The 16997-nt window shown below is 40.3% G+C and overlaps 1 protein-coding gene across 1 annotated transcript in view; it reads left to right on the forward strand.

The window, feature by feature from the left end:
* Window positions 1-16997, forward strand: part of APBB1IP (amyloid beta precursor protein binding family B member 1 interacting protein) — a 63939-nt gene that overhangs the window by 41509 nt on the left and 5433 nt on the right. Inside the window, exons 10-12 of the mRNA XM_050316643.1 lie at window positions 567-677; window positions 13215-13313; window positions 14195-14312. Of these exons, the coding sequence (XP_050172600.1) occupies window positions 567-677; window positions 13215-13313; window positions 14195-14312 (328 nt within the window). The remainder of the gene's footprint in view (window positions 1-566; window positions 678-13214; window positions 13314-14194; window positions 14313-16997) is intronic.

The following is a 16997-nucleotide window of genomic DNA, read 5'->3' on the forward strand; positions in this document are numbered from 1 at the left end:
TTCACTGAGAAAAGTGCCAGCAGAAGAAACCTTGTTATTTTAGCAATATTTTGTGAACAATACTATGATAAACAGAAAAGGAATGATGCCAGGAAATTCAAGAAAGCTCAAAGCAAAACAGATGAAATGTGTGCTTATGTCCTGATGAGAGTTTGTGTGTTACGTATACAAAAGACAAACAAGCTCTTGAAGGAATTTAGAACCCCAAACCCTCTTTCTCCAGGCAGAACTGTAAGGGTGCGATTTCTTACTATGGTATTCTCTTTGGTCTTACTATCCAAAAGCCAAGATCTCCACACAAGGCAATGAAGCACAGAAAAACCAGAACAAGAGAAAACTGTTACACTGTGTTATGTATTATTTGTAATATGTACTTACCCTCTTCCACTTGTTAGTTTAAGAATGCACACACTTTAAATTAATCTTTTTTTTTTTTTCAGTCAGCCTCATGACAGTTACAGAACAAAAAACATTGGCATTCCTGCACTTGATAAAGGTCCTATTAATGAGTTTCACATCAAAATTCAATTAGTTCTAACAGTGATGTGCTTGGTTTTCATTTGTAGACATCACGGGATCTGGCATGCTTCCTGCAGTTTGAGAATGTGAATGTGTATTACGGTTATCAACACAAAGTGAAATACAAGGCACCTACAGATCACTGCTTTGTCTTAAAGGTAACGTACAAGAAAAACAAGTTCTACAAATGTCACACATTTTCTTTTATATGTAAATGTGTTTAAATTTGGAACTCCAGGGACCCTGATGAGATAAAATACCTCCTGCAACATCATGTGTAATTTCTTCTTTGCTTCATTATTGATCAGCACCATACATTTAGAACCTTAATTTTATTACTGATAGTCCTATGCTATGTGTCTACACTGCATCTATAAAGTTGTCTTCAAATCAGGAATGAATGTGCTGCCTGTTCAGGTGACTGGGCACATTTGGACAAATGGCACTCAGGGCAGATGTATGATGAGACTGGCAGTCCCTAACGTTGATGTTATGAGCACCATGGATTATATAATTTTTAAAGTATGTCTATTTTTTTTGCAGCATAGTCATACCTGTTGAGGGGTTGTTGAACTGAGACACAAAACCTTGCAGGAATAGACATCTCGTTTGTCATATTTTATTGCACAACTATTTGTGGCAGGAGGGCAAAATACATTGTTCATCCAGTCATGAAAATCAATGCTTGCTGTTGAATAAGTATCTCATTGCTGCCTTTCCAGGTAGTAGCACTGCACATAGGCTGGGAATTCTGCATTCCTTTCAGAAAAGGAAAAGAAGCCCATGCTTTTCACCTAAATCAGATAGAAACGAAGCTTTGAGGTTGCAGTAATTGGGCCTTGCTTGCTATCTGTCATTAATACAAATTTTAGAATACAGTGGGATTGCTGTGTACAAGGCAGAAGATAATCTTGTTGCTGCTTTTCTTTTTAAAGACCTGCAGTGCAACAGAGTATTAGAAAACACAGTATCTTGTCATCTCAGAAAAAAAAGTCTTTAAAGGACACATTCATATCAGATGTCACTTACAATACCACATCTCTGGCTGTAGCTGCATACTTAGAGCATTTTTTTAATTCAGTTACAAAATATCTGCTAGCCTAATTTACACATGGCCAAGCAGAAGTGGTTTATAGACACATACTTATTTTCTGAAACAGATGTATCTAATTAACACAGATGAGCAGTTTTAATACTATAGTCCTCCACAAAATGCTCTGCAAGAAGGACTTTATCCTTTTTTGTAAAATATGGGTGAGCCTTCTGAAGTTAACAGGTAAGTATTGCTTCTGGAAAGTGCAACCTCTAATGAAAAAAAAGGAAAAGGGGAGCTGATGTAAAAAATAATGGGAAATTGATTTTCTAAACAGATGACTGGTCAAGGAAGTATCTGGCTAATTTAGTGACGGTTATTCACATTCTGTTCAGATGAGAATAAAAGCATGATTTTTGAATGCATCTAGCAATGTGGATAACTGTTCACAATAATTACTTCCATCTTTTGTGAAAAGAAGTATGTTATTTTCACTAGCAATAAGTCACAACTCAACTAAAATACTTCCTTTATTTCATGTGTGATGTTAGTGCTGTACCCTCAATGTGAAATGAGAAGAACAAGATCAAAAGCTCACTAGGGAAAGCTTTAGTGTAATAGGCTTATAAATGTATGAGATGTACTTTGCTCCGATGCTTCTAAAACATGTTTGCGGTAAACATCATATTGATCAGATCATTATTTCTGAGCAACACGACCTAGTGATGAGTAGATTATTTTACGGTGATCGTTCTTCATTTTAATTCCTACAAATCATCATTTGGTAGATTCCTTACTGGCTCAGTTTCAATCTTAGCTTCTTTTAACAGTTGTCTCTTGCAGTGGTTGGAGTTGGTCAGGAAGTATGGGCAAGTATTGATGCCTTATAATCTTCTGTTATTTCAGAAGTGGAAGTCTCTCACTTAGGGTGGCTTTCTGAGGGTGGTGCATGGAGAGTTTAATATTTATTATAATTTCTGTACATTAATTTGAATTCTACATATACCTTGTTGAAGGCATGCTGCTGCAATGAGTTCTGTCATATCCTTCTCTTACCTTTGGAGGTTGGAGCTGAGGATGTCATACATCTTGAGATCTGTGGGCTGAGGGAAAAAGCAAAGTTAAATGTTGGTCTCTCTGATAGGATCTTGGTGACACAAAAGTGTATGGACAGTAACGAAGAGCCATCTGTCACACTTAGTCACATTTTGTTCCTCTCTGTTTTTATATGGAAGTCTCCCAGAAGAAAATATCTCTCTTGTTGGGAGAAACTTGTCCTGACATGTCAAAGGAAACAAACCGTCATCCTTGATGATTTCTTATCCTGCCATATTTTGAGAATGAAATCCTCAAGATGAAATGACAGCACTTTTGCAGACAGGTGCAGTGAGCAAAAGGTAATGGATTTCACGGGTAGACATTTGTCTTTATTATACTGATAACCTAGTAATTTTGAAGGAATTTGGATGCCCAGTTTAGTCCAAGCCATTTGGAAATTTCTCCACAGCCAAGGCTCTGCTGTGTCTTCACAGCTCTTCCATTCCCCTGTGTGTCCCTCAGGACAGTGGGATCTGTGGAGGTTCTTTTCTGGTTAGGTGCTTGTGTTTCCTGCAGGATAACATTATCTGTCTTACAACAAATGGGGTAAAGTAATTGAGAGAGTAGCAGCCATAGCCCATGCTAGCTGTTCACTGAGGTGGCTGTGAATCAAAGGAAATTTTTACATTTGGGGAAAAATGTTAGTCTTCGGCCCTTATTAGCTCCAGCAAGTTGTAATACCACTTGGAATGTTTTTGAATAATAGCATACCACTGCATTTTTTTTAAAGAATTGTTGCTTTCTGAGGACCCTCTCAGGAACTGCTGTGTCAAAACAGCGAGCAGTCATCAGCCAAGTTACTTGCTCTGAATGTCTCAAATGTATCAAAAGAAACTGTCCAGCTCACAGGCAAGAGACCAGATTATATTTTATGGTGCAGGAGATACACAAGGATGTAACAGCTTCAGCAGTACTTTGCTTCTGTGCTAGGCAGAATATCCTGCTGAATTCAGAACCAGGCATAATTTCCCAGCCTTGAGCATTGAGTTGAAAAAATACTGTATTTATTTCTGACTGGTTAAGCTAATTGGCATCCTTACTTCAAGAACAGGGAAATGTCCTTTGTTCATTGAAATGGCAGCAATTGGCCGTGAATGGGCTGGCTTGGAGTTGAATATGGCCTCATGTTTGAAGGAAACATCCTTTCTTTTCCTCCAGTCCCCATTTGTATGATGAGCCTCCTAAACAAATAACTAGGCTAAAAACAGTAACATTTGTTTCTGCCTTTAAAGGCAGGGAGAAAATATAAAACATTTTATTTTGCCACCCCTCAACCTTGGTCATCTTTACATCTTTATGGTGTGTCTTTAAGGAGGGAAAAGCACTCAAGAAATATTACAAGAATGAGCAGAATGAGAATGGGTTTTTGTGTCGTTGTGTCAGGCATTGCCAAGAACTTGAAGGAAAGAGGAGCACTATAACTAATGTTAACCACAACACTGGTGACTTGGTTTTAGCTAGAACAGTGAGATTTCTCAGGTTGTCTGATGCAGACGTGAACAATATGGGTGTTGCCTCAAAGTCTTCATGACTCTGAACGTTTGAATTTTCTTTGAATGTTGCTCCACCCTGGATCTCTCTGAATGGGATATGTGCTTTTTCTGCAGATTTTTCTCCTAGGCTACAGTCAGGTGTGGAGCTTGCAGAGACAGTGAGCCTTTAGTCCTTGTGCCTGACTCAGCTAACATGCATTAAATCCCCAGGAGCGACAGCTCCCCCTATCCTGTTTCTTCTTTAATCTAGCAATTTAATTTCAACTTCAGTGGTCATACCTGGGTTACTTAGCTGATGCTGGCTTGGGTACTGGTATTAGTGTAGCAACAGCAAGATCATGCACATCATGGGCAGGTTGTTTGATACTTAGCCTGAAGCTGCGGTGCATTTTGCAGCCTATGATATTGAAACTGAACCTAGACTATCTCAAATATAAATATTCTTGTCTGCAGATCCACCCTGTAGGGTGTTCCTCTTACAGCTAGAGAAGCATAATGTGTTGTGAGTGCTCCTTTCCTAAAATTTCTTCCCATTACCTCAGCACCCCACTGTTATCTACTATAGCTTACAACAAAAATGAGGTAGTTTTTGCTTATTTGTTAACCATCAAGACACTGAGGAGATAATGGCAAAAAGGGTGGTGTGCCAGAAACAATTAAAAAGCACATCACAGTGTTTACTGAGCAAAAGAGAGAGCACTTTGCTGAGCTTATTGAGGAGTTTCCTTTCAGGATGATTCAGGACACAACTGCAGTAACGGAACAAAGCAGCTACTTCCTCATATCAGCTGCTCTCAGGCAGCAGAAAGCCCAGCTGGGACCAACTGAAAAGGGCACAGCTGGTGGTTGGTGTCTGAGAGCAGGGTCACCTGTAGCTGTCCCTGGCAGCGCACCAGAACCGATGTGGCTGGGTCCTGAGGATGAAACTGCACCCTGCCACAGAGGCTCCAGTGGAGTTAGCTTTCAGGAATTCTTAGGCTTTGGGGCAACTATAAAACTTGAAATGTTTTATTTCCCAATGGTTCCTTGGTCTGCACTGAGCTCTAACCTTCTTAAATGCAGTTGTTTTATACCACTGCTAAACAGGCCTTCCTCCCTCAAGGGAAGTCCCACATTTAAAAAACAACACAAAGAGCCCTCAGCATAAATAAAGCCTCTGAATAAAAGAAATGCTTTCAAGACATCTGCTTCTCTAAACAGGCAGATTCTTTCTATTTTCTACTCGGCCTAACCGTAATGCTGACATAAATTTCAAGATCCCACCTTTTACTTTGGTGTCAGATAAAGCAAGTCTTTTCTTAATAGAGACCTCCATATGCAGAAAAGAAGAAAGGAAAGGGCAGCTAAGTGTGAAAGAAGACCCTCACTCAAACCTGCATCTGTCAAGGTCAGATCTGTCCCTCTGTTCCCAGCAGAGTGGGCAGGAGAGGGTCACAGCACAGCTCTCCCTGCCACCCTGTGGAGAGTGCTAGCCAGTCCTAGGAGAGGAACAGTGAGGGAACAAAATTCTCTGTCCTTCACAGAAAAAGCAATTTCACACACTGCACACAGCAAGCAGGAGTGGTTTGGTTCCTCAGTTACCTTTGCATTTACAAATGCAATATACATAGATTCCCTGTGGATCTTCTTCAGTCACCATGTACTATGTTACATGGGAAGTGCCGTGGAAATGGATGGTAATTCCTTTCCTGTTCTGAAGCTGAAAGTCCCCAGGACCAAGAGATTCCACCAGGAAGGAAGGGGTCTGTTCATCGTGCTAGCAACAGCATCTATTGCACGGAGCAGAAATTGTGAACATAATGTTTATTCTGTGCATTGAACGTCTCTGTGTGTGCATCCGCGCACACACTAGTCCAGGAGCTGATTTTGTCACACCATGTTGAAAAATCTTTCAAAGCAGACAAATAGCAAGGTAATCTATATGCAAATTTGCTGGTTTAGTCAGTCTGATGTGCCTGTGACAAAGAGTGGATTTAATTATAGTTTATTGGTGCTGGTTATGCTTGAGTAATCTGGAGGTAATGGTGCATAATGCTGAATTAATCTAGGATGAAAAAAAATGGTTTCCTGGGGATAAACTGAGACAAAGGCAAATCATCCTCTATTTCTACAGCTGGGTACATTTTCCTGTGCAGTCAAAACAGTTAAGTATTCCTGGCATCATTTGGAAAACAATTTTTTAAAAGAAATGATCCAAAGAAACTTGGGAGTAAATTTTCAAGAAGAATAGCTTCTGTTTGCAACAACAGCATCATTCTAGCAGATAATTTGGTATTTAGCTGCTTAGCTCCTGATTCCCTCTTCCCTCACACCCAGTGTGCTCTGTCTCAGACTGAGTCCTGTACATAATGCATTCTACACAATGACAATTAAGAAGGTAGAAGATGAAATTTAGCAGTGTTTGAGATAGAAAACACTACAGAGAACAACTATGTAGAACAAATGGCTAGTGCAGGAAACAAGGATAGAAAACACGAGATTTTATATGTCTTTATGTGAAAGATTTGGAAATTGTGTTAGCAGGAATGCTTCAGGTAAATGTTTCAGAGTAAAATTCATTGCTAGATAAACTGAGAAAGCAAAAGCAGAAATACTCTTTATTGCAGAACACTTTTCAGATATGTGGGATTACAGTCATAATACATGCACAGTTTTGCAAGATTAATATATAAACAATGGGGAGAATAAGGACAGAGAATGGACAGTGAGGAGTGGAATATAATAGCTTTGGAAAATATAATTTCCTCCATAAAGCAGACCTCTTTGGTTACAATAGCTACTATATATATTTTTAATGACCTAAAAAATTTGCCTCCATCATTAATGTAGGTCAAAAGAATAATTTCCTTATAATAGGACAGTTACTGTTTTATCTTTAGAGTTCACAGATGTCTTCAAAAGAGGATTTAAGCCTGATCATCTTCATGCAAGGAGTGCATGACATCAGAATTTGGCCGTTTTTAATAGTAGATTGCAAGTTTGAACCACTTCAGTGTGATTTTTGCAAGGTGCTGAGTATTAATTCTACTTGCGGTCATGGGAACCAGAAGAGTCTCATCCTTTCTGGGAAGCTAGTTCAACACAGCATGAGTTTATCAGTAACAGTTAAGCTATCCAAAAATATTGACCATTTTGTGAAAATTCAGCTGAAAGCCAAAGCTTTTGATCCAAAGTTAGTCAGTCTTTATGCTTCTGGCTGTTGTTTCTGCCTCAGAGACTGAGCAATGATCCATATATTTTGGGGCAAGGAATCCAATGAGATGCCTGAATAACTTCAGTTTACTTTTCATCTTCAGTGCTGGAAGAAGGCAAAGAGAAAGAACATTTTATTGGGATAATCTCCAATTTCATGCACACATGGCCTTTAGTCATTTGTTTTGGCAGACACCACAGAAACCACATCATTCAGTTTCCATTTCTTCAGGTTTTCAATGTGTTCTTTTTTTCCTTAGGCAAAGAATTTATTTTATATCTGAAAATGTAATCTGTGGACAAATATTTTTTTAAACCTCTGCAGAAAATAACCTCTTTATATTCAAGTGCTTCTGCTTTCTTTATCTCTGGACAGTTGATGCTTATAGACAGATGCTTATAAGACTAGATTCTGTTCCAGACCTCTTTGGTGCTTTCCTGGGTGAAACACGGCACGTCACTTTGCAGCCTGACATTTGAGGTGCTCAGACCTTAATACTTGCAAAATCAGGCTCAATGATGTGATTAATTAATCATTATTAAGAGTTTTGACATTGACAGAAAAAACTTCACTTTAGTCTGTATTATTTCAAAGCACTGTTCCCTTTTTTTAATGTGAGAAAAATTCTGAAGTCTCTTTCTACCTGCATATTCCCACTTTTTATTCAAACTATGACTTCTACAGTGGTTGCTTTTTAAGCAGTTGTCTTTTGTATTTCATTTTGGTGCTGCATGTTTCAGAGCCAAAGGTGCTAAACCTTTCCTGAGAAGATGTTTTCACTTTGCTGTCAATTGATTTTAAGGATCCTCTCAGGACACGGTTTGCACCCTATAAAAAAAAAAATTATCTGCGTCTATGTGTGAGATGCGTAACATTAACTGAGGTTAGTGCCATTTTGCCTTAAAGTACAGTATTTCTCACGTGGCTGTCATTAGTGATATTGTTATGACCTCTATTAGTCCCACAGAGAGGTTATTGCAGGGACTTTGAATCTAGTTTAGCAAAACCAGACTTGCATAGTGACTACAGCTCCTTTCATCTGTGTGCAGTACTAAGCACTCTTCTGAGACACAGGAGCTGTGAAAGGAGGAAATTGGTCCACACAGAATCATAGAATCATCTAGGGATCTTCATACCAAGTCAGCATTTCCAGGGACTTCCAGCTGCCTAGATTCTTCTTTGAACTGCGTACCCTGAGTCACCATTTTTATGCACTATCTAATAGATTTTGCCTGAAGTTTTTACTGGGAAGTTAAGCCTGTAAAGGTCAGCATCGGCAGCAGAGACTTCTGCCATTTGTACTGCTGAAGCAATTTCACTATGGTACAGTTCTTCGAGAGAGCAAGCTGCTGGGGTGGGGTGTGACAGTTCTTGGCTGAAACATTAGGTAACTTAATTTTGTTATGCTACAAAGTAGCATAACTAAGCATGCTTCATGGATCTAAACACCACAGGAAGCCAAAGGCCTCTATCTGGGCCACTTAATAATAATCTTCTATAGATATAAACCTTCAGTATTAAACTTGATGCTACTGGTGTTTGATTCCGTGGTCTGGCCCTGCAGACAACTGCTGTAGGCAGCCTCTGCACTGACAGTATGGAACAGTCCTCCTTAAATGCAATCTGAAGCCCGGGAAAGGGGATGGGGATATTTCCCGTTGACCTCAATGGGCTGTGGGTCCAGTACAAAGTTAAGCTTTATGTGTCATTGATAAAGTTATATGTAAAAAGAGCCAGTGCCTCTGCTGCTTCTTGGAAAGTGAGAAAAAGTACAGTTCTCAGCTGTTACAAAGACAAGATATAGTGTCTGAACAGCTCTGAGGTGTCTGACTTTCCTTCTGAGAGCTGAGGGTTCAGCAGCCTGCTAGTTTGGTCTGTAATTGACAGCACATACTTGTGACTCTGTGCTTAATCATGGTTGCTGATTGAAGTAATTTAATCAAGAAACTGATTGGGGCAATTTGGAATAGGCCCCATTGGTGAATATCAGTAGTTAAGATAGATTGCCTAGTGGAGACAATAGCCAGTAAAAGAACAGGCTAGAGGGTAGCTAGTAAGTTACTCCCATGATGTCCAGCAAGGGACACTCTCACCTTGTTCACTGACAGTTCCCTCTCAACTTCTCAGGATGGTGAGAACCCCACAGTCTGAAAATAGTCACAGTCAGGGTAAGCAGTGAGGTAAGGAAGCTTGCTGCTGGTGTCATGTTATTAAGATTATCAAGGAAAGGGCAGACTGAAGAATTCTGGAAGGCCATTGTGAGGCTGAGGTTCGGTGCTCGGTGGATGTCTTATATATAAATCAAACATTAGGAAAGGCTCAGATGATAAAACAGTAAATGTTGCCTTAGCATGGCACAAGTTTATGGTCACCTGTGCAGTTCTGGCTCTCTCATGTCAAAGAGGATATATAATAAACTTGGAAAAGTATCAAGCAGGAGCAACAAGGATAAGCAAAGGTAAGGAATTACTTTGAATGAATGACTGAAAAGACTAGAAGCCTGTAGGCTGAAAAAGAGACAAATTCCCGGGAATATGATTCAGATCTCTAGGCTCAGGGGTGGCATGGAGAGGTGTGGGTAGGGGTCAGGCATTCATGTCTCCTCCAAAACAAGAATGTTACACAAAGCTATTGGCAGCCAGGTTTAGAGAAGAAGGATTCTTCACAGAGTGTGTGACAGACTGTGAAAATTGTTGCTAAAAGATGTTGTGGATGCCAGAACTCTCTTTGTGTTTAATAAAAAGCTGAAGAAGTATCTGGAGGAGAATCTAAATATGGAGAAATCGCCTGTGCTCAGAAAATCTCTTGAGCTGAAAATAGTTGTAGACAGTGAGTACAGAGAAGGAAGTATCATATACGCTTATCTTGTTCTTTCTCTTCCCCCATTTGTGTCAAAGTCTAGATACTGGGTTCAGGGACCTTTGATCTTACACAGTAGGGATGTTCTTGTGAAACTAACACTTCCATAGGGTGCCCCAGAGGAGAGGTCTGCAGCAGCCCCTGTTGAGCACCCCAAAAGCAGATTGCTGTGGCAGGACTGTGTGTATGAACAACATCATTTACCTTGCTTGCTCTGTGCCAAGACCTCTTCTGTCTTGTTATGCAGTGTGGACTTTCTTCCAGATGTTTGCATGAATCATTTGTTAAATTTTAGAAGTCTTTTTTTTTTCTTGTATTAAAAAACTGTTGGTAGCTGTGATGTTTGAAAATGAGGGAAAGATATAGATGCAGTGGACTTCCTTGTCATGAAAAAGGAGGAGGAAAAAAGATAAAGCTTGCCTTTTTCCTTTTTGAAAGCTTTGGGTGCCATCTGCTGGGTTCAGTAGGTCCTTACACACTGGAGCAAAATTGCTAGTTGCTGATTGAAAAATGCCTGAAGAATTGAATTTACCCAGGGTTGCAGGGTCTTTCTTTGCACCTCCTGGTTCTTTTGTCTCTGTTGGTAATAATGTAACCCAGGTGTTTGGGATGTACTCTGCTGCACAAAAAAGTGCCTGCTTACAGTTCCCTTTTAAAGATACCATTCAGATTGAATTCTCTTATGATTTTCAGTGTGTTTGGTTACATAATAGAGAAATGGTGGAAGGTAATAAGGATTTTTAGGCATTGTGTCCTGCCCATGTATTGCAGTAGCAGAGCCCACTCTGAGCAGCATTCAGGCTGTCTGAGGCTGCAGGAGACAAGGACAGGCAGATGCTGGGGAGCTGGAGAAGGCTGTTTGTCCAGGGGCCTTGTTACTGCCTCCATTTGATACGTGACAGAGGTGTATAAGAGCAAGATACAGCCCTGTATATTGAACTGTGTGAAGGGGTGGTGTGTGAGTGTACCAGGTGGGTGAGGGTCCTTGAGGTGGGCATGGTGCCTGCTCTGCAGTTAAGGCACCTGGAGACGGTGAGCTGGCATCTCTAGGCTTGCAGTGAGACGTCCCTAGCTCTCAGCTTGGGAGTGCCCCAGAGCAATGCAAGAGAATAGGATAGCCATGGGCCCTTCCAGAGGGCTGGAGCAGACTTTTCATATTCATTGTCCAGGGGAGATGGTCAGCTGTTTGTTTGCAGAAAAATGGCCAACAGGGTGACCTGAGTGAGCAGGTGAGCGCAAACATACAAGGACTGCCTTGGGACTCATGTGCCACTGAGACTACTCAAGACTAATATCTGTTTGGTTTTTATTTCCTCATAGTTATCTCCCTGGTGTGTTCACTCTTGCTCCATAATTTGATGATGCAGGGATTTGCCAGCAATACAGCCTTGTGCAGTCCCATCCTCTCATCCATCCTGTGCCACTCATTCCTTTGCCAAGCCACAGTGGCCCTTATCTCCATGCCCTACATGAGGTCATGCTGTGTACTGCTGGGTTTAAAAAAACCCCAAAAGTACAGCATGATAAAATGGGTTATATTTAATCAAGACCAGTTCCCTTTTTTTGGAATCAGTGTGGCCTCATGAACAGTTGGGTCAGTGCAAGCAAGGGAAGCCTGGTGTCTGCAGTGCTGAGGGGAGTGCAAGAGAAACGTGGCTGAGGAGCAAGGCCTCTGTATTTGGCTCTGCTTTTGAACCCCTGGATCACCCAGGTGTGGGCAGGGTTTGGCCTCCATGCCGTGATGTCCCAACCACCAGCAGGCATCTGTGGAGACATCTGGCAGCTACATGAGCCCAGGGCTGGCAGGCTGCTCACAGCACTCTGCACTGAGGGATCCTGCCAAATTCCTCACCTCCAGCACTGCTCTGCTTTGGGGGCTTAGTGATAGGTATAAACCCAGGGTCCTTGCTGCTGGGTGTAGGCATGCCTCGAGTTTTTAACTGCACAGGCTGAAAAGAGAGGGGTGTGACAACAGTGGATCCTTGGAGCATATTTGGCTATTATTTTGTGCATTCACAGTATTTCACCAACTGTGCACTTATAATTTCTAAGAATATAGATAGAAATGAACAAGTAAATAGGGGGTAAGTAAGCCTTTTCCTTTGGGTTCATTCTTTTCCTTGCATATCAAGAGATCACAGTATGTTATTCCATCCAAGTTACTAAAGACTTACATCTTTCTCTGCTGTAGCAGGGAAACCAAATTCCTTCTGAGCCTCGGGGAGAATTTTCAGTCCTAGGCAAGTAGGCAGCCTAGCATTTTGGTGGTCTTTGAGTTGCAAAAGTATGTCAGCATATACCAGTACTACCTTGAGCAGTAAGGGGAAGAGATCCTAAATTTTGTCCAAAATTAAAAAAAGATTGAAAAATTGTATAAGTTTCTGATACGAACAAATGAAAAAGAATACTTCTGATGGTGTTGCAGTTTGAATGATCGTCTATCTAGAACATATCACAGTTTTACATAACTGTTGTAAAACAACAGCAAGAGTAAAGCAGAATAAAAGTGTATAGTAAGAATGCTAGAACTCAGCCCAAAGAAAGGCAGTCAGTTAGGAAGAAAAATCTGTTTCAGCTCAAAGTTTATGCTTAAACAAATTTAACATACTCTTTGAAAACTAATTATGTTCAGCATTCAGTCTCGGTGCCTTACATATGACAAACTGCAATGAGAAACAGACTTTCTTCCAGTGTTTATACATTGAGTGTTAGACCTTGAACCCCAGAGCATTTGTAGACTTCACTGAATTCTAGATCACTGTTACATTTCTGTAGCCCTTGAATTCATATTACAATGAATTGTAATTGAAGCAAAAGCTGCCAGTGGCAACTCATGTATAGTTCATAATCACTATCTTTTTTATATTTTCTCATACTCTGTTTTTGCTGCCTTTTTTTTTTTTTTTTTTCAAATCATCTTCATATCATTTTCCCACAAGGTCACTGTGCAGTGCCTCAGACTTTTGTATAGTGATTTAATTTCTGTGTTTGTCTTATTTTGTGAATTAACATCTTTCAGCACCCCCAGATTCAGAAGGAGTCACAATATATCAAGTACTTGTGCTGTGATGATCGAGCAACCCTGCATCAGTGGGTAACGGGAATAAGAATTGCCAAGGTGAGATTAAAAGTAAATTTACTTAAGTATGTTTTCTGTAAAATCTTGTCTTCCTCGAGTTACTGACTGTCATCACCTCAACTGGAAATCTTGTGACAAGAATGGACATTCATGCTAATTTTACCATAGAAAGATCAGAAGTGCATAATGAGAATGGATTTGCTGAATGTTCAAACCTTAATTATCAGAGTGTTTTTCTTATTAACACAGGAGTGAGTTTGGTTGCTGTAAAACTCATGTACTCATAGAACTTACTGCACAATTATCTGGCTCAATAATAATACCCTCTTCAAGAAGATCCTAATTGGCAGCCCATTTTGTTTTGCACATATGGATTTATACATAGCCTTGGTACTGTCTATACATTTCTATACAGTCCTGCTTCTTTCAGCTGTTAAGAGTTTTTTTTATTCCAGTTTTGCTGCAAGGTGACATCCAGCAAAAGTATGCAGTGAACATCAAATTATTTTGTGTCTGACACTGACAGAGCTGTTTGCTCTAGAGCCTGTGATTCAATGTCTCAGGTCTCCAGTTTGAAAATGTAATACTTGGAAAAAGATTGGAAAAAGAGATTTACTGGGAGCTGTTGGTTTTAAAGCCAAGTTTCAAGAATTTTACAAATACTGAAACAAGCATAAAATGTAAGAATTATATCGGTAGGACTGTGTTAGGTCATGGGGATTCATGTTTTGTTGTGCTATTACAGAGATGCTTTCCACCTGGCCCTGTACAGAACAGGGCACACCACCATATAGAAGCTACTTTTTAACAAAACTGGGTAGGAAGAAACAGGGTCAGAAAAGTAGGCCAAGAGCAAAATGAATGCTTGGCCTATGTCATTCCTAACACATGCTCATTTTATTGTTTTGCTTGTTTTGCAGTATGGCAAAACACTCTATGATAATTACAAATGTGCAGTGAAGAAAGCTGGCTTGTCCTCCCTGTGGGCGAATCAAGGAACGGTGGAACCAGCTGCCCCTGCAGGATCCTCATCAGCAGGTACCAGTGCTGTCACAGCAGCTGAACTCACATTTATTGCCCTCTTCTGTTACCATCAGTGTTGCATATAGTCTTTGTTCAGAAAACTGTCCTATTGATTCAGCAAGACAGTATCTTGTAGACAGGCTAGTGGTCTGTAACAAAGCCCAGCAGCAGAGCTCTCACTTTGAAGTTAGAATTTGGAAAGACAGTTCACTGAAGATCAGTTTAAAACGGTATTTTTCTGTTGGCATCTGTATCCTCTGTCTACATTTTACAGACTGATGGTCCATGTCTTGAAGCTTTCTGTTTGCCCTTCTCTACACTGGCTGTTTTGGAATTTTTCTTTCAATCAGTAATAGGGTTTAGTGATATATTCAGAGATTGATCATTTCAGAAAGCGATTATTACAGGGTGAGCCACTCTCTTTCCTAGCCTTTCACTCTTTTGCATGGTAACAATGTGGATGTTTTAAGAGGAGGACACAAGAGTAAGAAAGGATTGGATTATTTCCTAGCCTATTACTTTTCCAGTAGCTTCATCATGCCACTGTTACAAATCTTACTATGATACAAATACAACAGTGCATGATACTAGCTGTAAATTGCATGAATGTTTTTAGTTTACGTGCTTAAGCTTACTTGCTTTGTTAGGAAGGGCATGCTGGCCAATACTTTCTGTCATAAGACAAGCAAAGTCAAAATCAGTGTTGTCAGTTAATATTCTGACTTCTCATGTAGATAGCTCAAGATCCTTCAATTACCATTCTAAGGCTTCAGTTTGCTTGTTCTCAGTACGTGTGAGATACAGGGTGGTCTTCCTACTATTCCTTGGAATCAAATCATGCTAATAAATGGATTTCTTGGGTGGGAAGACCCAATAACAGACTGTTTTGAGATCGGGGGATTTTCTTATGGTTCGGGGAGGGGTTTTAGTGGAGTGTGGGTGGATGGGACAGTCGTGTTCTGGTGTTGATAGCAGTAGAAAGATGGCTGGCCAGTGGGGCTCCAGGCTGGTGCTGCAGTCTGTAGAGGATATGGGCAGGATTGAGGCCTTATAAAGGCTATATAGACATCTGTGTGACTTCAGCTCCTGACTAGAATCCATTAACACTGCATGTGTTCAATACAATATACTGCTAATTTTAACTAATGGATTGCATTAAATGGTTAAGTAGCCTAGAAAGATTTTAGGTACTGTATATTGTCTCTATGGAAATATCTCTGAAGGATCATTAGCCTTCTAATTGAGGCAAGTTGCTGTGATTCTGGCAGTCTTACAGTTACCATTGCTGCCCTATATAAAACCCAGGGCCCAACTATAATACTAGAGTCTGAAATGCCTGACTGTGAGCAGTTGTTTACTCATGTTTTGGAAATGGAACAAAGCATGTTTTCTTCTGTTTTCAGATGGCCCTATAGCCATTTGTTTGGACTGATTTCAGTATAGGCTAAAATCTGCTGTAGAAAACTACAGTCCTGTGTGAGTTTAGCAGGGCCTGTACTCTGGTAACTTCAGTGGCTGCCAAAGGAGGGCAGGTGGGACTCTGTTCTAGCATATCATGTGGCCACTATTCCATGGACACTGCTGCAGCCAGCATTTGTGTGTTCACATATACCCCAAACTGTGGGGTCTGTGGTTCTGAAGTGTCCCAAGTGCCAGGCACATCTCAGGCAAATATATTGTTTCCCTGTCAAGCTACATCTGCCTTACTGTGTCTTTGGACACTAAAAAGAACCAGGGTATGTAGTGGTCCAGCACAATATCATGATGTTTGAAAGATGAAAGAAGTTGCTTTATTCAGATGTTCCTCATCACTACAAGGTTGAATATTTTGCATTTGGGTATCTATATTCTACATTCTATTTTGACTACTTTTATTTTTCTTAAAACAAATACTAATTTACCATAACATTTTGGAGAAATTGACTTGCAAAGAATACTATAACATTTGAATTAAAAACAAAAAATCCACATGGACTCACGTATTATATTGACTGGGAGTCCATTAGCTGGCTGACTTTATGTGTGATAGCATATGTGGAGGTATGTGGCAGGAGATGATATATCAAGTTGCTTTCAAGTCTTGCATAGTTTATTAAATCCATTAACAGAAGAAGAAACAGATTGCTGTGTCCCAGCCTTCTGGTGTATCATATTTGCCAAGTAGAACATTTTGCCTTGCACTAGATAGAGTGGATGTCTCTCTGCTCTCCTTCATTTAGTTAGATCTCATTATGACTGAGGGCAGCAACATCTTTGAGCGGTGTGAAGACCAGATTCTTGCTCTGCTATGAACAGCAGACAAAGGGAGGAGAGACAGTAACTTACTCCACTTGAGGACACAGCCACAGAACCCAGGGATTTACTCCTCCTTCCACTGAGCACTTAGAGCCACGAGATTGGTTTTCTCTTTGTTGACTTTTTTGTTAGTCCTTCAACAAACACAAGACTATAGTTTGAATGATCCAGATGGTACTTTGGATTAAATAATACTGAACAACAATGCAGGCACAGGCATAAAACATAAGGACTTCAGACCACTCCCTGTCATCCCTTGAAGCCTAAAAAGCTGTAGTAAATTAGGTGCATTGCAGAGTTTGTCCTAACTTCTCTGCCAGTCATGTAATTTGCAGGCATGGCAATAAAAATAATTTATTCTATTTCTTACCATAGTCATGGAACCTCTTTGCTAATCAGTAAAGT

The sequence above is a fragment of the Myiozetetes cayanensis genome, unplaced genomic scaffold, assembly GCF_022539395.1.
Source record: "Myiozetetes cayanensis isolate MyiCay16 unplaced genomic scaffold, myiCay2020 scf1, whole genome shotgun sequence".
NCBI classification, from domain to species: Eukaryota; Metazoa; Chordata; class Aves; order Passeriformes; family Tyrannidae; genus Myiozetetes; species Myiozetetes cayanensis.